The sequence below is a fragment of the Odontesthes bonariensis genome, chromosome 2, assembly GCF_027942865.1.
Source record: "Odontesthes bonariensis isolate fOdoBon6 chromosome 2, fOdoBon6.hap1, whole genome shotgun sequence".
Taxonomy (NCBI): domain Eukaryota; kingdom Metazoa; phylum Chordata; class Actinopteri; order Atheriniformes; family Atherinopsidae; genus Odontesthes; species Odontesthes bonariensis.
In genome coordinates this window covers 26,846,321-26,866,657 of record NC_134507.1, presented here as the reverse complement: position 1 = coordinate 26,866,657, position 20,337 = coordinate 26,846,321, and the positions used below count along the sequence as shown (strand labels likewise).

The window sequence follows — 20,337 nt, the reverse complement described above, 5'->3', positions numbered from 1 at the left end:
GGCACCAACAACCAGGCCACGTTCAAAGTCACTTAAATCCCCTTTCTTCCCCATCCTGATGCTCGGTTTGAACTTCATAGCAATAAAGTGACGGTGGTAAATCCATGTGTTGTTGTTAATTATTATGCTAAAAAACTCATTTTTATGCCATTTTTGGTTAAAAATAAATAAAATGTCGATTTCGGTGCCTTGCCAGATGTCGGGCTCACCCGCCGCCTATGCAGGTGTACCTGATAAAGTGGCCAGTGAGTGTATAATGAATATATGTGATAAATGGCAGGGGTCCCAGCATTGAGCCCTTAGACAACCCTACACTCATTGGTCTGAATAACTTATAACATTGTAGGATTCACAGGTGTCACAAGCTTCATGGAAACCTAGAAAAAGGGCTGCAAAGTGTTGCTTGTTGTCCAAAGATTCTATTAATTCATTCTTAGGCCAGAAATCTGCTTGCTTTTGATTATGGATACACGTGTTTATCCCGGCTGCCTCTGTTTGGAGCATCCCTTGTGCACATCTTCAACAATTATGCTACGCGCTTGCAAAGCTCATTTTGCATAAAAAGGGTTAAAAAAAAAAAAAAGGGTAAATTTCAGTTATTTTATTTAATTGAGAGCCCCCACAGGGGTCTCAAACAATTTAATATTTAATTTAATTTAGCGGAACTAGCGGATATGTAATTTTTCCGTTCTGCCACTAATTCCACTGCGACTGAAATCGAGACTCGTCAGACTAGGCAGCGTTTTTCCAATCTTCTATTGCCCAGTACTGGTGAGCCTGTGTGAATTGTAGTCTATTGTAACCGAATAGACTACAATTCACCAGTACATGCCCAGTACTGGTGAGCCTGTGTGAATTGTAGTCTCAGTTTCCTGTTGTTAGCTGACATGAGCGGCCCCCGGTGTGGTCTCCGGCTGCTGTTACGTGCCTCTGTTAATGATCATTTTATTTACACATGCACAAAAGCTGTTAAATAAAGACTATACCTACTCTAAATGATTTTTTCCCCCATGGCTTTGGCCCCCCTCTAGTGCAAACCCACTTTTTGCGCCGCTGTGCAGGCATAACCTATCGTTCACGCGTGGCTTCTCTCAGGCTCAACAGATAGATCACAGATAAACTCAGCTGTCAGATATATTCAGAACCGTTTTTAACCCATTTTTAAAAGTAAGAAAAATGTATGTGTATTTCAGCGTGAGAAATCGGAGGTGTGGCGTGAGAGCGTGTGAAAACCGATCAAATGCGTGAGTCTCACGGCCAATGCGTGAGAGTTGGCGGCCCTGTGTGTGTATTAGAAAAAGCAGTGTTAGGTTAAAAAGGACATATTTTCTCCACCTATGAGGTGCACCACATTTGTAAAAGAGTCCTTTTACTTTTCACCATAAATTCAGATTATTATAAATCTTGGTTAAGAGGTCTAAAACACTAATACTTCCATGTAAAGATGAGCTAATCTAAAATAACTAGTAATTGTTTTGTGAAGACTGCGAACTGGATTGATAGTAATACATTAAATATATGACGTCACATGTGACACCTAATTTGTAAAAGACCGAAAAGTGTAGCTATTTTCAACACAATTTGTTGAATAGGACGGAAAATGAGCCAAAGGCGAAATAGTTTTTTTGTTTTAAATCAATTCAACAGGTCAATGCTATTAGATTAGCTAAAATGTCTAAAAGGCTAATTTGTCCAAATTGATTTCACTTCTAAACCGAGCGCACAGGTCGAATGAACAAGTAAAGATGTGCCCCAGGGCGTTAAATTTGTATTTTCACGTAAAATAAAACTTTTTTTAACGTAAAAGTAGAAAAGGTAGAAAACTACATCTACCAAAGTCCAACGCTTCCGGGGACAAGTACGTCATCAGCCCGCGCCCAGAATCGAATAAAATTGGAGAAACTCAACAGTAGCAGTTGACTGCGGCTGTTTTCTGACAAACTCCGGTGAGAATATTCACTTTTCCACCTTCTTCTCCGTGTCTTTGGTTTCGTTTACTTCATCCTCCCGTTCTCTTTTCTTCTTTTTGTTTTCTGTATTGTGCTTTATTCACCGCAGTGTTTGAATAGGAGGGAACTGCGCTGTATTATCATTCAGATTTTACTGCCGGAGGGGAAGTTACCGCGGTCACACCACCTGTCCGCACCTGTTCAACTCTGAGCGTGTTTAGGGGTGTGTTTGAACAGTGTGTTTATTCGCCTCAAATCTGTTCTGCTATTTTGTAATTTTAAGCCTCTGTTTTGCTCTCCCTCACAATTGGAAAAAAAAAAATACCAAAACTTCGGAATCCCTTTGAGAGATCTGAAGTCAACAGACCACAAACAATCTTTTTTCTTTTTAAATTCATGAAATAATAACGTAATCATAGAAAAATGTTACAAATAATGAACAGCTTTTTCAGAATCCAACATATAAAAAGTAGAAACGTTTTCACAAAGAAAGGAAATGATCTTTTTTTTAAAAAAAAGATACGAGAACTTTATATTTTTGTATTTTCACTTGATGAAAAAATAGGGAATTATATCACTATATCACTAATTTTTCTGCCCATTTATTAATTGAACAGCTCAATCAATCAAGTGAATTGATGCTATTATATTAAGCTGTGGTGTGAAAAAAAAATTAAAGCACTTATAGGATATTAAGATACTAATAAGATATTTTACAGTTTATCAAATGTATGAAAGCAAAAAGCTCTTTGCCTCGGTTTCCCCTCTTAAAGGTTGATAAAAGAAACAATTAATCTACGACCTTAAATTTAATATTAAATTAGTTTCTTGAATCCTGATTCTCTTGCTTGGAAAACAGGTAATCAGGGCACAACATGTCTCGAAAGAGCAGACACTTCTTTAAGATGTTGACATTGTTCAACATATTGATGAGTGGCATCATCATAAATATTAAAGTTGAATGTTTTTGTTCTTGTGTCATCAGGTGTGGTTATGAGCAGTCCGATGGCTGGATCTGCTGCCTCCAGTTCTAAAGACCGTCCAGCTTCCAGGACCAGTTTTATCCCAGAGCTGCAGAGCATGATGTAAGACACACAGACACACAGAAAAAGATCTCACCCCAGTAGAGCATCGGGCTGCTGCTGCTGCTGCTGAACAGACTGTTTGAAGCCATGGAAACCTGTTTAACAAACGACAGAGCCATAACAATCCCATTGAGACGTCTTTAACTATAACTTTACACACGTTTTGGTGAGCGCGACAATAAAAGGGTAAACAGTTCATCAGAGCCATTTAAACTCTCAGCCTTGGACATTCAGCTCTCTCAATAAGACTCCAAAAACAGTTGGTTGCAAGCAAGTGTGCAAAATAAATCCTCAGTAATCGTCCTAAAGCCACAGAGAAGCAGGAAGTATGAGCATAAGTATGAATAACATGTTTAATTTTTCTTAAAATTAAGTTTGCAGCAGGCTGGAAATGATTAGCCGGTGAGCAGAATGACAGAAAAGCGACTAGTTTGATAATTAATCACTTTCACGTCAAAAGAAGACAGATTCAGCTTGTAAATTTTGGAAATTGGTGTGAAGTTTATGGTTTTAGTTAAAATGTATTTCCACTATGTTCAAACTGATCTTATGATTTAAAAATGTTATGTTTGCTCAGCTTAAAAAAAAACGAAAAAAAAACATATGATTGCTTTTCTGTCACAAAAAAGAGATATCTTTTTTTTTTTCCAAATATGCGAGCTGCATGCTGTGACATCCATGAGTGTGAGTGGGTGCGTGAGTGTGCTGTACTCACCTCGTGTTGTGTGCGGGCTGCAGAGAGGTTGTTGGTGGTGGTCAGAGAGGCTGAAACCCAACTAAACCCCAAAACCAGTGCTCCAGATCTCCAAACCTGAGGCCAACATGCCCGCAACCCAAACCAGAGCTGCTCTCACCTGTGTGACTGATGGCTTCAGACAGCCAATCACAGCTCAGATAAAAGAGGAGGGAGGGGGGGGGGTCTGTCAGGTGTTTGAGATGGTGGGAAACAGAAAGGATAGACGGAGGGAAGAGAAGAAATGAGAGAGAAGGAAAAAGCTGCAGGATGTGGGTTTAGCTTAGTTTGCCATCGTGGAAGTGGCCTCTTTGGATGCAAATTGTGGTTTGACCAAATGGTGGTTAAACTGTGTGTGTGTGTCCGAAGGGGGGGTCAGTGTATTTGTGTGGGAACATTTGCAATCTGTGTTTATAGAGGCAGACTTTACCATGACTATACTTCAAGTGCAGTTTTTCCATCTGAATGTATATGCAAATTGATGATTTTCTGATGATTTATTTATTTATTTTTAAAAATCTCACGATTGAAAGTTAACTTTTCACCGTATGTGTTTAAAATGTAACCAGTGAAGACCATTTGTTTCACTTTTTTCTTTTTTTTTGTCAAAGCAGCCACACACAAACTAAAAGTGACCTCTGCAATCATCAGAATTCAAGTTTGAATCACAGTTTGAGCCATCTTAGAACCGGATGTTTTATAAGCTGAGTTGTGCTGTTGCAACTGTGTTGGTTTGGATGCTGATTGGTCTAAAGTCAACATGAGCCAGAAGGGGCTGATAGCAACTGGTTTGCTAAGAGGACGAAACATCAGAAACGGCAAAGACCAAAGATGTGTGTGAGAAAACAGGGAGTGGCTGGACTGGTAAGTCTGGAGGATTTACTAGAAGTCCTGTTTGGCTGATGCTTTGCACCCATTTGTTCTGCAGGTTTGCTCTGGGAGACGCTCGCAGGCCTCTGCAGGAGACGGCAGCTCTGGTGGAAGATATTGTGCACGCACAGCTCATTACTATGGTGAGAGAGATGTTTTACGTGTCTGAATTCTTTCGCACTTTGTGCTTCTATTCATGCCAGATATACAAAATACTTAAATATTATAAAAATCGATGCACAAATCTAGATTTACTGACATGTTATTTAAGAAATAGAATAATAGTAAGTTATTTAAGTCACTGAAACATGAGCACAGTCTGCTGGATCATTAGAATCATCAACAGCTGTTTTATTGCCGAGCGTCTGACACGAAAAGTCACGAAGCTGAACTCTGCTGTGTGATCCCGACTTGACTGACACAGCTGATTTATTCATCAGCTGCATCAGGCCTGCGAGGGCGCAGCGCTTCGTGGTTCCAGGGTCATTTCAGCCGAGGACATCCTGTTCCTGATGAGGAGAGACAAGGTACGCACTGAATGCAAGCAAACCCCACTGATTTGTAGCGTTGAAATGAATCATTTTCCAACCTTCTTCTTCTTCTTCTCCGTCTGTTGACCAGAGGAAGATGGGACGATTATTAAAATATCTCCAGTTTAGGGATTACAAATCGAAGCTGCTCAAATCTTTAGAGGATGAAGACCCGCAGCAGGAAGCAGGTAAACGCGTGACAGTTGATCATAAAAAATACACAAAAATAGAGAAAGTCTGGCTTTTATCTCCGAGTTTTGTCGTGCACGCAGGTTCTTCTGTAGCCGGCGGTAACCAGCGGAGGCAGCGGTTGGCCCAGGACTTCCTGGTGTGCATGGATCAGAACGGGGAACTCCTGTCACTGGCTGAGCGACAGGAAGTAGATCTGGTCAAACAGGAGAGGATGGAGGTCAGAGGTCACCACTTACTGGCAGCGCCACTTTGACCGTATGTTAAAGTCATTGATGATGTTATTTATGTGAATATTCAGCGTCTGGAGCGTCGGACTCAGAATATGGACCAGGCTCAGTACACAGAGTTCTGCGAGAGCCGGCAGCTTAGTTTCGGTAAGATTTCAAACGGTTGATTTATTCCCTCTGATATAATTCTGATTTATATTTATTTTATTATTTGTTTTTACTTGTTTTTTGTTTTTACTTATTCTTCTCTTTATTTATTACCTACTGTAAAGCACTTTGGTACATCATAATGATTGTTTGTAAAGGGCTTTATAAATAAAATACATTTACATTTATCTCCAGAAAAGGTGTGACTGAAGTTCAGTTACTAAGTATGCAAAGATGATCTAGGGGTAACTGAAGATTATGAATAAAAGACTGGATGTGATCACATCTTGTCCACTTTAGAGTTTTTGATGCTCATAGTTTAGGCTCGCTGTGACCTCTTGTGTGTTTGTGTCGCCTGCCTGCGCTGTCGACACGACCGCAGCCAAGAAAGCGTCAAAGTTTCGGGACTGGCTGGACTGCAGCAGCCTGGAGCTGAAACCCAACAGCATCGCCATGGAGATCCTCTCCTACCTGGCCTACGAAACCGTTGCCCAGGTAACGCATCAATTCGCGACGTTGCAGAGTTTTCTTTGGGCTGCCTCTTCCTGTAAAAACAAAATGTCAGGGACACATTATTATTATGAGTGACCTTTGATCTGAGGTTGGACAAACAAATTAACAATGTCGTCAGGACTAGTTTTTTCCAGTTGCGTCTCCTGGCCAAAGTTAAAATGTTTTTAAGTCGACATGATCTTGAGAAAGCCATCCATGCCCTAATAAGTTCAAGGTTAGATTATTGCAATGCCCTTTATGTCGGCGTCTCCCAGTCTTCTCAGCCGCCTTCAGCTGGTGCAGAACGCTGCTGCCCGTCTTTTAACCAACACCAACAGACGTGTGCACATCACTCCTGTTCTTAACTCCCTCCATTGGCTTCCTGTCCTTTATAGAACTGATTTTAAACTTTTAATGTTTGTTTTTAAAGCTCTTAACGGCCTCACCCCATCGTATTTATCTGAGCTTTTAACAGTCCTGGTAGAGCTCTGAGGTCAACAGATCAGTTTCTGCTGGAAGTGCTCAGGTCAGAATACAAACCCTGGGGTGAGCGAGCCTTTTCCCAAAGCTGCCCCCAGGCTCTGGAATAAGCCCCCCGTCCAGCTGCGTCTTATTTCTGACCTGGGCCTCTTCAGATCTAGGCTAAAAACCTACTTATTTAGGATTGCTTTTAATACCCAGTAGCATGATGACACTTTTATCTTATTCGATTTTTTTATTTTTTTTATTGCTTTCACTGTTCTTTTATTGTTTTTACTTATTCTTCTCTTTATTTATTACCTGCTGTAAAGCACTTTGGTACACCGTAAGGATTGTCTGTAAAGGGCTGTATAAATAAAGTACATTTCCATTGAGGGAAGTTGAAATGATTGGATATTGGTGATTTTAAAACAAAACTAAATCCATCTTTACAGATTGTGGATTTGTCCCTGTTGATAAAGCAGGAAATGATGGCAAAGACTGATCCTGTCAGTCATGTGATCTCTGCCAGCTACATCCACTACAACACACACACCGAGGTATGTACGCTGCTGTCATTTCCTCGCGTCGAGTCGTTTTCAGTCGCTAATTTTAGGTTTTGTTTAATTTGACTTTTTCCCTGCCAGGTGAAGAAGGATCCAGACTCACCTGAGGCCACGCCTCCTTCCACTCCAGGGTCCTCCCACGCCTCAAAGCCCCTCCTGCAGGGTAACGGCAGCGTGGACAGCCGAGCGAGACAGAGAAAACGCAAAAAGGTGCATACAGGCTTCTCATCAGTGGTCATTTCTCTTTGTCACCAGCTCCACGTGGGCATTGGATGTAAAGAACGCCATTTATTCCACGAAACCAGATCCTAACGCTGAATTGTGTGTTTCAGAGCTCTCCGGCTACAGCAGAGCCGCCCAGTGGAGCCATCCAGCCCTGTCACATCAGAGAGGCCATTAGAAGATACAACTACAGACATACGGTACGTACATGTTAATTTACTCGATTCCTACCCTCCATATTCCACATCAATACAGAGTTTATAGTATGAAATGTAGTTGTTTCTTGGCTGAATGTTGCATTTTTGGACAGGAAAAATCCAAACTTTTCCCATTAATCAACGTGATGTAGTCAGAGGTGACTCTTTGGATCAGTACTGAACACCATCTCGTCTTTGTTTGTCAGAGTGCATATAGGAGGAGTGGGATGGCTTTCCTCACCTGCTGAGAGCGCTCACATGGCCGTGGACACCTACGTGCACATTTTTGTTGTCTTGGTATCATGAAGACTTTTTCCTGATAAGCCGATTAATTAAAATGATTCATGTCATTGTTGAAAAGAAACTTTATTAGTCACTACTACAGAGAACTATTGAGCATGCTCAGAACTCAACATGTGACATCATAGCAACATCAGCACAGAGGAGGAATTCATCTCTGGAGTTTGCAGCAACGTTTAGAAGACAGCACGGTTCAACACGACAACTCTGGGTGGGCGGGTGGAATAAAGCTGTATTTCAGAGCAGCTGCTAGCTTGATTTTAATGTCTTTGAGTTTCTGAATGAATGTACGATTGATTAGCTTGTGTTGTTCAGTATTTCTGAGCGCTGTTGACCAGCGACTCCCTCTCCATCAGCAGCTCTCCATATCTCTGCTGAAGCTCTCTTTCTCTCTCCATCTGCCGCTCCACATCCTCCCGCAGAGCCTGAAACACACAAGAAACGTGTCAATTAAGTCTTAAAGCCTAAAGGTAATGTTTTTAATCTGGTCGGGTTAACAGGAGGGATGTGCAGATATCTAAACAAACCTGATGTTTCCTGCTGCATTGATTTTTGTTGGGCCATGTAAGATGGTAATGGATTAACAGTCTAAATCTGCAGCAGCCCTTAATTGTTCAACTGGCATTAAATGTAAAAATTAATCACAAAAACAATGAGCTGAGTTTCTCAGCTGTTGCATACCTTAGTAACAGCCTCCCTATGCCCTAATCCAGAGATACTCATTGCGCGGCTCCTCCACCTCTAATAGTAGCTTATAACAATATGGTAACAATAACAATACATTTTTTCAAATAACACACAGCGAATACTGCATAAGTATTAATTAAGGCTTAATGGTGTTTCATAAAGGGGGCACTGTTAAACCTGGCAACGCAGCCCGCTTAAAGCTATGGTAGGTAATCCTAGAGAGCTAGCAAGATTCGAAAGTGGTCCCTCCTAAGCCCCTCCCCATTCCGTCAGTGCTTCATCCAAAGCCGGTAGAACCGCGTGCGCACACGGAGCAGGGAGCCGGCAGAGGGGGGCGTAGGCAGAAAGCAGAGGCATCTGATTGGTTTTTTGTAGGCGCTCCAATCCGAGATCAGCATCTCACTGCCCTAATACAATATTCTTCAGATCAAAGTGTAGTTTCAGAGTCTTAAAGCTGAGCTGAAACCTTTTTTTTTTTTATGTCAGTTATTTTAAGAAAGACCTGGAGCTTTGAGGAGAAATCTCTGCCAGTGTATTATTATTCCAGTTCCCGTTCAGTCAAAAGAGAAGTCTTAAATGCAACTACATGTAATATGAAATCATCTGTAACAGAGGAATATGAGTTAAGGCTGGAAAACGGAGCTGCTCAGTGCAGTAACGTGTGGTTTTTAATGTTTTACCGCTTGTCTCCTGGGAATGGCAGTGTCCTCCTGTTTCTTCAGCTGAGTGAAGGTCTGCTGCTCTGTGGCCGCCTGCTCCACCTGGTGGACACGATGAGCATAACACCATTACTGCCAGTGTTCACATTTGATAAATAATCAAAGTCAAAGTCAACTTTATTGTCAATCCAACCATGCAATCAGTGCAAGCAATTACACAGAGGATCGAAATTGTGTTTCCCCATTCTCCAAATGTGCAACAGCATTATAACACACACGATAATGCACACAGGTAAGACAAACGCAACATGCACAGACAAATGGACAGGTAAATAAGTAGGTAGACAGTGTACAAAAGGTGCAGAGTGACAAAAGCAGCATACAGTGGGTGTGTATTTTCATGTTCATAGACATGAAATCATTAAGCAGTCCATTTCAAGGGAAATAAGGCTCTTTTTTGTTAAGTTTTGTAAGAATAAATCAGAATTATTTGAAATTTTAAAGCTACAATGTTTTATAACATGAGAATACACTTGGAAGGCCGACTTAAATAATATCGCACGTGGCTGTGAATACTAGAAATAAATCCTGGCAGATGAGACTAAAATCTGTTCCGTACCTGTTCCCAAAGTTCATTGTGCTGCTTCAGGAGCCCCAGCGCTCTGGACTGAAAGCCTCCCAGCAGGATTTTCAGTTTCTTCTCCAGTTTCGCTGCTCTTCGAGCCTCCGCCGTCATGTGACCACGGTTCACCTGGAGAGTGCACAGACACATCGGACCAGGACTCACTTACAGCTGTTCGAAAAATAAAACTGAACAAATTCAAGCTCAAGTTGAGAAGTTTTGGGTACTTTCTCACCTCTAGTTTCTTATCCAGGCTCTCAATACGATCTTTCTTTGATGCCAGATTAGCTCTGGTGTATCTGTTCTGACCAGGTAGATACAACACCTGCACAACAGGAGAAGCAGACGTTATGAATTGGATAAGATTTTACTTTATTCATCCCACAATGGGGAAATTCACTTGCCACAGCAGCAACACAGCAAGAAACGACAGACATGAACAAGAAATAAAAAAAAAAAAGAGAGAAAAAGCAAGTACTAAAAAGTAAAGTGACCTGAATAATATTGCACATTATGAAGTTGAAATGAATGAATGAAAATAAATAAAAACAGAGAAACTGTCAGAAAAATGCATTACATCATGAATCCAGCAGATTTTCCTACCAACTACCAAGGAATGAGTTCTCTAAAATGATCCATATTGATGTTTTTTGATGTAGGGACAAAAATGCTCACCTGTCCGTAGCATTCCTCCCACACCTGGCTGTAGGCCTCCATACTGAGATCACCGTGACCCATTCCTGCCTTCACCACCTCCATTTCTGCTGCCAGGATGAGCTTCGCCTATTTATTTTGATATTAATCAAATTAATAAAAAGGTTAAATTGCTGCCAGACGTCAAATCAAATCTATTTGTATAGCACATTTCATGTACAAAACAATTCAAAGTGCTTCCCATAAAATAAAAGCATTGCAGCAGGGAGTGGAAGAAGCATTAAAAATACATAAAAGAATATAAAGAGAAACAAATAAAATAATTTAAATTAATTTAAAAACAAGCAAAAGATATCGTGCAGATTTCATGCATAGACACATGAGACCAGAAATGTTTTTAACCTGGATTTAAAAATGTCTCCATTTGGTGAAAGTTTAATCTCCACTGGCAGTTTGTTCCACTTGTTTGCAGCATAACAGCAAAATGCTGCTTCTCCATGTTTAGTCTGGACTCTGGACTGGACCAGCTGACCTGAGTCCTTGGATCTAAGAGCTCTGCTGGGTTTATATTCTCTGAACACATCACAGATGTATTTTGTAAACCATCGGCAGGCTTTTAAAATCTATTCTGTGACTGACTGGAAGCCAGTGTGAAGATTTTAAAACTGCTGTGATGTGTTCAGATCTCTTAGTCCGGGTTAAAACTCCAGCAGCAGCGTTCTGGATGAGCTGCAGATGTTTAATGCTCTTTTTGGGAAGTCCAGTTAAAAGAGCATTACAGTGATGGAGTCTACTGGAGATGAATGCATGGATGAGTTTCTCCTGGTCTGTTTGGGAGAGGAAACCTTCAATCCATCAATATCACCTCCTGGCACTCACAAATGTACTGAAACCCCTAAAACATTTGAAGAGGAAGCATCGGTGGCCGGTTACCTGCTCCATATCCTCCGTGTTGACGGGTTTGTAGGCGCGTGCTTCCAGGTAAGAGATATGCGAGGCGTTGTTGGACGTGGAGGCGGGGCCTCTGCCTTTGCCGCGCTGCAGCTGATTGGCCGCGTTGGCTGAAGGATGGTGAAGGCAGTCAAAGTGCAGCATGGTGATCATTTCCTGTTTGATGAGCTCCTCCGCCATCTGGAGGTCAGAGAGCGGCTCCATGGAGGAGGGACGGAGGACGGACTCGTTTACCTGCAGAGACAGACGACAGCAAGTGGACATTCTTCATTTAAAGAAAGGCAGAGAGCAAAGACTCCACATAAACCCAACAAACATTCACACAATTTGAGTGGCTTTCATAAAAGTTCTATCAGATTCTGCAGGGTTGATTATTTAGCACTTATTTGTTTCCTAAATTGTCTTCCCATTTGTCTAGGTACCTAACTTACCGCACTTACTCTAGCACTAGTTATGCTCTTAGCTGTTTGGTTCTGGAAGGAAATGCACTTATGATTTCTTGTGACCTGAAGTTCTTTTGCCTATCGATGTGGAACACACTTATTGTAAGTCGCTTTGGATAAAAGCGTCTGCAAAATGACCGTAATGTATTGTAATGTAATGTAACACCTGGATCTGGTGTTAGCTTTAGGGGACTGTACCTCGGTAGGTCTGGGGAGACTCCTCTGAACGGGGGTGTGTCGCAGCTTCAGCTCCTTCTCTCGCTCTGCGTCACGTATTGCCTGATGAAACACAATTCATTCAACTAAAGACCTCTGAGCCACAGGGATTCCTATAAAGGGAATAGATTTGAGCTGATGTCATACGTTTTTTCTTTGTGTGCGATTACCTGCTTGCGGGCCTCAATATCAGCAGAGTCCTCGACGAATCCCGTCTCTGACTCAGTTTCTTCAAGTTCTTTCTCTGCGTTTTCGGGAAGGACGATCTCAAAGTCGTTCTTGGGAACAGGAAGTGACATGAGGCCCTGCCTCAGCTGCTGGAGGCTTTCCTTTTGCTGCGATGGGAAGAGAAGGGCAGCAACATTGACCAATTGTCACTAAAAGCTTCGCAATTAGAGATCTTGGCCTCATTTTCAGAAGAGCTTCACATATTTTAACAATCAGAGTTTGTGTCCTTATATGGACAGTATTTAGAGTTATTTACCAGGTGTTTGGTGTACGCGGGGTCAGCCAGTTGCTCCTCACTGTTAATGTTCAGTTTGTCCCTCAGCGGCGTGCGCAAGGGGGTCAAACCTGGTGTAATCGCCCCACGTGGGGTCATCACACCTCCAGATTGAGGTGTCAAGCCCTCTGAGCCCTGCCCTTGTCCAGGAGTTCTGTCAAAGATGTAAAGATTTGCATTTAAAGCAGGGCCGGGTGATAACAGCGAGTCAATTCAATTAACATTACAAAAACAAGAAAAGTTAGAAATAATCTAAAAGAAATGGTCTCTGTGGTCTCTAAAACAACACATTCTGGTGGCAAGAAACAGTTGGAGATGGGAGTGATGGCAGGAACACAATGAACCGACACATCAGATGATTTTTTAGCAGAACAACCTCAAACATTCCTGTTGAAAATAGACACCGAAAAATCAATCTTTCAGCCAAATAACTGTCCCTAATATTTGCCTGCTCTCTAGGAAAAGCTCATGTTTGACCATAAACTGGAAAATTAAACTGGGAAAGCCCTTGAAAATCACTTGCCAGACTAAAAAATACCTCTAAGCATCTTTAAGAGGATTCAACCAATCAAATCAACAGAAAGGAGCCACTTGGTGAAACCAGTCTGGAGTAAAGAAGAAAAGCCTCTTCCAACATGAAAACCCATTAATGTTCTTTACTCTGTATTCAGTTTTTTCCAGTTCTGGTGTAACTTTTAACTTATTTTGGTCCAACTTTCCACATATTTGTCAGCCAATTTATATTTTATCATCTATCGACACAACCAAGCTAACTCACAATAAGCCTAAAATCCACCTGCAGCTGCCATGAAAGACAACAACTGTCCTAAAACAACGAACATTGGCTATAAACACAATCTGAACCCTGTTGAGATGACTGTAGTCCAGCTGCCACGGGCTGTAACGTCGGTGGCACAGCTGACCTGTCGAAGCACCTGAGGCAGCAGCACCAGCAGAATGAGAAAGACATTCTGTCAAACAAGACACGACAAACTACGACCTAAAAGTGTCATTACTGGGTGCAGTTTTAACTAAAAACACCAGTTTTTGGATGAGGCCTTTTCTTGAGTTTAACTGAAGAAAATGACATCAGTTTTTTGGCTTTATTTACATAATCAGCTTGTTGGTTTGTAGTAAAAACCTCATCAATGCACACAGAATAGAAGGTATGCAGCTATGTTAGCACTGCATCCAGACAACATACCAACTGAGGGGCAAAACATTCATCACATCTGGGAGTTTAACGGTGAATATCTTCTCAAATTAAAGGTTGTTGGTCTTGACAAGAGTTGCTTGTGGCATGCCATTAAATTAGTAAACTACTCACATTCATTTCTGTCCAGGAATCCAGTTCCCTCATATTTATATGCACATTACATCTGGACCGAGAACCCTCATGAAGCAAAGCCTGACAGCATATAAAAGCCTGGATGTCTGGGACTCGTTACTGAAATTAAAGTGGCTCACACTCACATCTCTCATTTTATTTCAACTTGTGTAATGAAAACAGTGAGCTAGCACTGCAGTGCTACTTTTAAAGCTATTAGCCACTGCAGGTGACAAACACAATGAACGAGCAGGTTAGGAGTGTTATTCAACCATCAAAATGTCAACTTATTCTGAACATATTTGAAGCAAACTTTAAATACAAAGTCACCTTAAAAACAAACCATCATCCATAATGTAGACTGTAAAGGAGTTATTCAACTTTTTTTTGTGCCCCATTAAATGCAAAAACACTACAGTAACATGCACTAAAAAAGGGGGAGATATGAGTCAGCTGTGGGGAGAGCAGGGCCTCGACACATTGTTTAGGACCAGAATGAACTCCGTCTAAACCAGAGATACTCATTGCGCGGCTTGCATAGCAGCTTATAACAATATGGTGACAATAACAACACATTTTTTTCAAATAACATACAGCGAATACTGCACAGTATTAAGTATTTTTATAACGCAGCCCGCTTAAACCACCGTCACACCGTCTGTGCACGCTAGCTCCTTTAGCCAGCGAGAGATGCAGTCACAATGGATTGTTTTTTTAATTAAAAAAGGACAAAAACCAGCACAAAAACCATGCTCATCCTGAATGTCTCACTATGATTACAACAACAAACTACAAATACAACATGAAGAAAGTCAAGGACATGCACGCCAGCTTCCGCTCATCCCAGTATTAAGGTAAACGTGGTCGTAATTGAACATGTATTGGCTGTGTCGTTTCTTTTTTTGTGGGATGTTTTATATGTAGAAATGCATATTTGCAAAAGGGGACTTCAGTATGTTGTCGTAAAAGTGGCTCTTCCTTTGATTTTGCTCTGCCAATGTGGCTCTTGTGAAATAAATAGTGAGTATCACTGATGTAGACGAAGATGTAGCAGCATTCTCAGACAGCAGGTGCCAGATAGAGATTGGGTTTGGGCCACATACACAGAATGATAAGAAGAGGTGTAAGAAGATCTCACAAACTAAGGTCATTGGGAATTTCTGTGCATGCTGCCATGTACATGTCTCTGTGTCGTTCTGATCAATAAACTCCCCAAAAGAGTCTGCCAAGGTGAGTCCTACTCCTCTATTCTCCACAACACAGCCCGTCTAGGTTTGTCAAAATATAATTCACTCAAAAACCCAACACAACACAAACACATGTTTCTGAGCCTTGGTTACAGTTCCTTGTGAATAAGAATCAGTTTGTAAGTTTGTAAAATGGAAAAACTCCAGCCTCCCTGTGCTTTTATGCAGCTTTCATCACCAAATACAGTCACAAGTGACACACAGATACTGGTGGAAGTGGCTCGCTGCTTCGCAGAGGATAACTTTGTTACCTGAACGGTGTAGTGAGAACAGTGTTTGGAGTCTGAATCTGCTGCCGCTGGGGCGTCACGCCACTGAAATCGCTCTCTTGCAGCGGAGTGTTGAGGCCTCCCTTCAGAGGGGTGTCGATGTTGGTGAGAGCCATGAGGTTCTGGGCTTCCTGAAAGACACAAAGGTGGAATATTTAACACAAGAAAAAGGTTCAACATGATGGGAATATAAAAAGCAAACACAGGAAATCAATTAGATTAGAGATTAAAGAACAAACGACAGAAAGTAGTGAAATTAAGTTGAGTGAACACACGAGGCGGTCCATCAAACCTGAAGTATCCTGTCCTGTACAGCAGGGGTGCGTGGGGTCCGTAGTCCTGTCGCCATGTTGTTGGTGACGCTGTACTCCGACAGGAGGGTGGAGGAGGCCGAGTTCCCACTTTCGCTCTCCTCGGCAGCTTGACGGGCGACCTCACTGGCGACACCCAATTTGACAACTTCCTCTAACTCTGCATCGCTGATCTACGCGCACACAGTCGAATCAAACGATGAGTAAAGAATCTGTCACACATCACAATCAAACGGACAGAACCAGGATCAGTGTGGACTGCAGATTACACACTAAAATAACACGAGGAGTCACCTGTGGAGCAGGCAGCACCAGTTTGGATCGTTTCTTGGTGAACTCGGCCACTCCGCTGGTCTGCAGGATGGCAGATGGCAGATCGCTCTCCTTCTTCTTCTTAATCTTCTGTTTATCTTTCTTACGATCCCTGTCCTCACGTTCACTGTGCGCAGAAATGAAACCACAAACTCACTGGGTTGCTTATACATTTATATTTCTAACGGTCTTGTGTAGTTTTTTTAACCTTCAACATGCTTTTGTATTGTTGTTCACTCACTGGTTAACTAAGATATTCCTTTTTTTTAATCTTTTTATACATGCAGCTGTATTTCTACCATCACAGAAATAGTTTGTGTTTTATTTTTACTCCTCTTTCTGCTCTTCAGTGCGCTTTGAGTTGCACTTGAGCTTGTAAAATGTGATAAATAAAGCTTTATAAACATGCTTTATGGTGTTACTGACTTGCGTAGTTCTCCATCTAAGTGCTGCTGTCTGAGCCGTTTGAAGTTAGGCTCCTGTGCGTCATACTGCTCCATGCTGGTGTCATAGAAACCCTTAAAACAAACCATTATAAAAGTCAATTACAGGTTCAGTTAGGCTCTTCACTGTTTATTCTGCACATATCAAAGAATACTTAATATTGACAGATACCTGAGCAGGTTTCTTCTCAAAGGGAATTTCAGCATTGTAGTCCACTCCTCTCTTCTTCTTCCTCTTCTTCTGAACATCGATTCCTGCTGCTCTCAGCTCCCTGCGCTTCTGCAGAGCAGCCAGTCGTCTGCAGCACAATAAAAGGTGTAAACAGTTTTTAAAGTGAACACTGATGAATTTGGTGCTTCCCAAGTATTCCTTTCTCAGCAAAATACAACTAGCTTGTCTGATTCTGTGCTAATTTCTGAAAATACTAAATCCTTTTAACCTGGCTTCCTCCAGCTGCTTCTCCCTGGCCTTCCTCTTGGCTTTCTTGCCCTGGGTGTTGGCCAGACGAGCTCTGGCTTCTGACAGCATCTCCAACTCATCTGTAGACCGAGACCAGAAAAAACAGATTATTCTTTTTTCACACACACAAAGCTGGTCAAATAAAGCATTCATGAGAAATGGTGCGACCATTGTAAAAATGAATCCAACATTTTTTTGCAGCAAACTAAACTATTCCTACAAGTTCAAACAAATGTTTCTAAAAATGCTCTACATCATCGTCTTTGGCGTGTTGCCGCACCTTCGTCCATGTCCACTGGGTCGGGTCTGGCGGGTTTAGTCTCAGGATTAGGGTCGATTTCTCCTGGTTTTAATTTCCTGGGATCATCTCCCACCTCTTCTTCGTTGTCTCTCTGTGCCGCTTTGTCTCTAAACGAACAAGAACGCATGATAATAAACAACCGCCTCAATGAAGCATCCCTGACTGCATCGTAATGTATCCTAATGTTTTCATGCCATTTTGTTCATGTGTAAGCTCTGTGTTTTGGTACAGGGGGATGGAGGAAGCCTGCATTTTTAACAGCAAGTCAGAACGTATAAGGAGAGCTCTTTCTGTAGCAAAGTTAGCATCAAGTTGCTCAAATCAACAAAATCAAGACTACAGTTTGATGATGATCCTTTAGAGAATCACAAGGACAACTCAGTGTTTTTTTCACATACACCATCATGTATCTGTTCAATCACATCCATCCATTAATATCCACACAAACAGGTTCATCCTCCTCTGTTCACCTACTAAGTCTGGAGAGGCTGCTTAAGTTTAAAAGTATGTAATGTAAAGAAATCCTGAAACCGTACAGCAGGTATTCATAGTGCTCCAGACACTGGGCAGCAGTGCGTCCTATGATGGGAGCAATAGTTCTCCACTGAGTGGGCATCAGCTTGGCCAAATGAAGCAGCTTCTCCTCCTCTTCTCTGGACCATTCTGTTTTCTTGATGCTGGGATCCAACCACTCGTACCTGCACAGAAACAAGGTCAATGAAAACCATCCTGATTTTAGCAGTTTTTCTAAATGTGCTCCTTAGAAAGATGTTACGAACAAAAAAACAACCTTGCATATCAAAAACATTTGAAAATCAACTATTTATCCCATAGAGATTTCCTTTGTAAACCGTTTAACATGTTAAAAACAGAGTTAAATTGGTGTTTAAAGACTGTTTAAAGTGGGATTTTTAGTCTCAACACTCACCATCTGGCTTTACACTGTTTGGCAGACTTGCGGTGCAGCAGGGAGGCGATACGAGACCATTGGTTTTTCCCATATTTCATTACCGCTGCCTTGAGGATCTCATCCTAAATAAATGAACAGGAAGGCAGATAAAGGACAGGCGCAAACATGAAGTTCGAGCAAACTTCAATGAGCTTCACGGTACCACAATAAGACAATAATGCTGCTGACAGATATCCTCCTTCCAGCTCTCACTTGCACAGAATCGCTTTGAAATATTGATAATCACAAGCTGATGGCTTGGGCCTTGTTATTATATCAGTCTACACTGAAAATATGTCTTAACATTCTGTCCTCTACTCCATTCTCTTTGTGTACAAAGACGCAATGTTAACTGAAAGAATCTATCAAAGGCGAGCCATCTTTGTTTGGTTCTTGCTGGTGAAATAATTCAGCCAGATAATTTTATTTAACTCCTTTACCTTTGTTTTCAGTTCCTCACATTGTACTTTAAAGTATAAAATAATGATGATAATAATGCATCTTATTTAACAACATTAAATGAATCCCTCTTCATGAATGCAAGGTAATCAATTGGATGATACTTTTCTTAAGATGCTGTTTGTTGTGCAGTCAACAGGTGTTGAATTAAACACACAAAGGGTTTTTCGTTATTCCAGTCTTGAAATCAAACTGTATAACCAAACACTGATTATTTTAACCTTCATGGTGCCAATGTGGACTTCGGGAATGGTGCATCAAGCCTGCATTAGATTTAGCTAAGTGCTCTTTTTGAACTGACACGTGTATATGTAAAATCATCAGATGTGGGAGGTGATGTGACGTGTTTTGCACTTTTTTATTAAGCCAAATAGCTTATTCCCTGGCACGGTGGAAGTTTTTTTTCTCGCGCGAACTAGCAACACTGCTCCTGAAATCTTGAAGCTTGCAGAAATGTTTGCTAATGATGTCGCTGTCTGTGGTATCTAAATACATGTTTTTCAAAAGTTATTAATTCAGTAACGCACACAAGTACTAAATAAACAGCAATACAAATACATTGAAGTCAATATGTGAGCTGAATCCTGCTAAATAAGCAATTAGCTTCAGGCTAACTTGAACACAGTGGTTTGCTGTACGGGAGTTAGCATCATGCTAACCAAGCTAGCCATGTAAACACATACCTCAGTGTTGCGCCATACGCCTCCCTTTATCATAATTCGCGGCATCTTGGCGGCTTGCTGGCGTCTCCCTTTTAATTAAAAAATAATGGCTTATTCAAAGCCAGTTATGATCCAAAGTATCGTGGACTCTTTATAATGAAAAAACACAACCACACGCAGAGCACTTCTACAGAGAAGCCAACGCGCATGAATTCACCGGAAACTTGAGTTGCAACGGATCTACCGAAAGGTATTATGGGTATTATCGTCCAAGTGTTATGTTGAAATCAGTTCCCATGTGTATTCGCTCTTAACACGTTTCCCAGAGCTAAAAATGTACGTTTCCCCTAACAATAAATTATTCTGATGTTTCAACTTTAACCCAACTTTCTCCTGAATCATACTAGTTGTATTTACCTAACAGCTATTTGATTTAACCGGGACCTAACTGTTCGGGAGCTTTGATTTATATGGGAAGCCGATTTTGGTCCAACACCGGAACACATCTCATTCAGTTTTTCGATTTCCGCCAGCTTTAAACTTCCTGACTCTTGCCCTCATTTAGTGCTGACCATAGACATAATAATATACATTATGCTGATAATGAAAGTGAACAGATATGGCACATAAATAGTTTATTCTAAACAAATGAAATGTTTTAACAGTAATTTTACACTTTAATCTTGGCGTTAGCTTACCCTAAAACCCTTGAACATTTATCCTAAATCAGCACTACAGTACTGTAGGAAGAGTACAATTATTTGTTTAAAAGTATTTTTCAGTTCAGTAAGTGAAATTGAGGCATGGAATTCAGAGATACATAGTAGAGATATATAGTAAATTTAACTGAAAGTTTTATTTTACAAAGCATTATAGTAAACTGAAGTTATCTGG

At 41.2% G+C, this 20,337-nt stretch overlaps 2 protein-coding genes across 2 annotated transcripts; one reads left to right on the top strand and one right to left on the bottom strand.

The window, feature by feature from the left end:
• Window positions 1-1,872: 1,872 nt before the first annotated feature.
• supt3h (SPT3 homolog, SAGA and STAGA complex component) lies at window positions 1,873-8,224 on the top strand. The gene is made up of 12 exons (XM_075480667.1): window positions 1,873-1,946; window positions 2,935-3,034; window positions 4,696-4,780; window positions 5,078-5,164; window positions 5,259-5,355; window positions 5,440-5,576; window positions 5,658-5,733; window positions 6,116-6,228; window positions 7,140-7,244; window positions 7,332-7,460; window positions 7,583-7,672; window positions 7,876-8,224. Exons 2-12 carry the CDS (start codon window positions 2,943-2,945, stop codon window positions 7,915-7,917), a joined length of 1,053 nt encoding a protein of 350 aa, XP_075336782.1. The 5' UTR covers window positions 1,873-1,946; window positions 2,935-2,942; the 3' UTR covers window positions 7,918-8,224.
• On the bottom strand, window positions 8,017-19,670 carry cdc5l (CDC5 cell division cycle 5-like (S. pombe)). Its single transcript, XM_075480657.1, has 19 exons — window positions 19,465-19,670; window positions 18,302-18,405; window positions 17,910-18,071; window positions 17,353-17,480; window positions 17,053-17,152; window positions 16,785-16,911; window positions 16,596-16,687; window positions 16,152-16,296; window positions 15,839-16,030; window positions 15,529-15,677; window positions 12,686-12,857; window positions 12,372-12,536; window positions 12,184-12,264; window positions 11,525-11,776; window positions 10,613-10,720; window positions 10,173-10,262; window positions 9,935-10,066; window positions 9,337-9,417; window positions 8,017-8,394 (listed from the first exon to the last, which is right to left on the bottom strand). Exons 1-19 carry the CDS (start codon window positions 19,507-19,509, stop codon window positions 8,281-8,283), a joined length of 2,439 nt encoding a protein of 812 aa, XP_075336772.1. The 5' UTR covers window positions 19,510-19,670; the 3' UTR covers window positions 8,017-8,280.
• Between the last annotated feature and the right edge of the window lie 667 nt (window positions 19,671-20,337).

What these genes read in the sequence shown, in the direction of transcription:
- supt3h (XM_075480667.1), top strand. Translation starts at nt 2,943, where the DNA reads ATGAGCAGTCCGATGGCTGGATCTGCTGCCTCCAGTTCTAAAGACCGT. An exon ending in CCAGAGCTGCAGAGCATGAT is followed by an intron (nt 3,035 to 4,695) that starts GTAAGACACACA and finishes TTTGTTCTGCAG; the next exon opens with GTTTGCTCTGGGAGACGCTC. An exon ending in ACGCACAGCTCATTACTATG is followed by an intron (nt 4,781 to 5,077) that starts GTGAGAGAGATG and finishes TTTATTCATCAG; the next exon opens with CTGCATCAGGCCTGCGAGGG.
- cdc5l (XM_075480657.1), bottom strand. Translation starts at nt 19,509, where the DNA reads ATGCCGCGAATTATGATAAAGGGAGGCGTATGGCGCAACACTGAG. An exon ending in GTTCTCACTACACCGTTCAG is followed by an intron (nt 12,858 to 15,528) that starts GTAACAAAGTTA and finishes CATCTTTGACAG; the next exon opens with AACTCCTGGACAAGGGCAGG. An exon ending in CCGCGTACACCAAACACCTG is followed by an intron (nt 12,537 to 12,685) that starts GTAAATAACTCT and finishes TTCCCATCGCAG; the next exon opens with CAAAAGGAAAGCCTCCAGCA.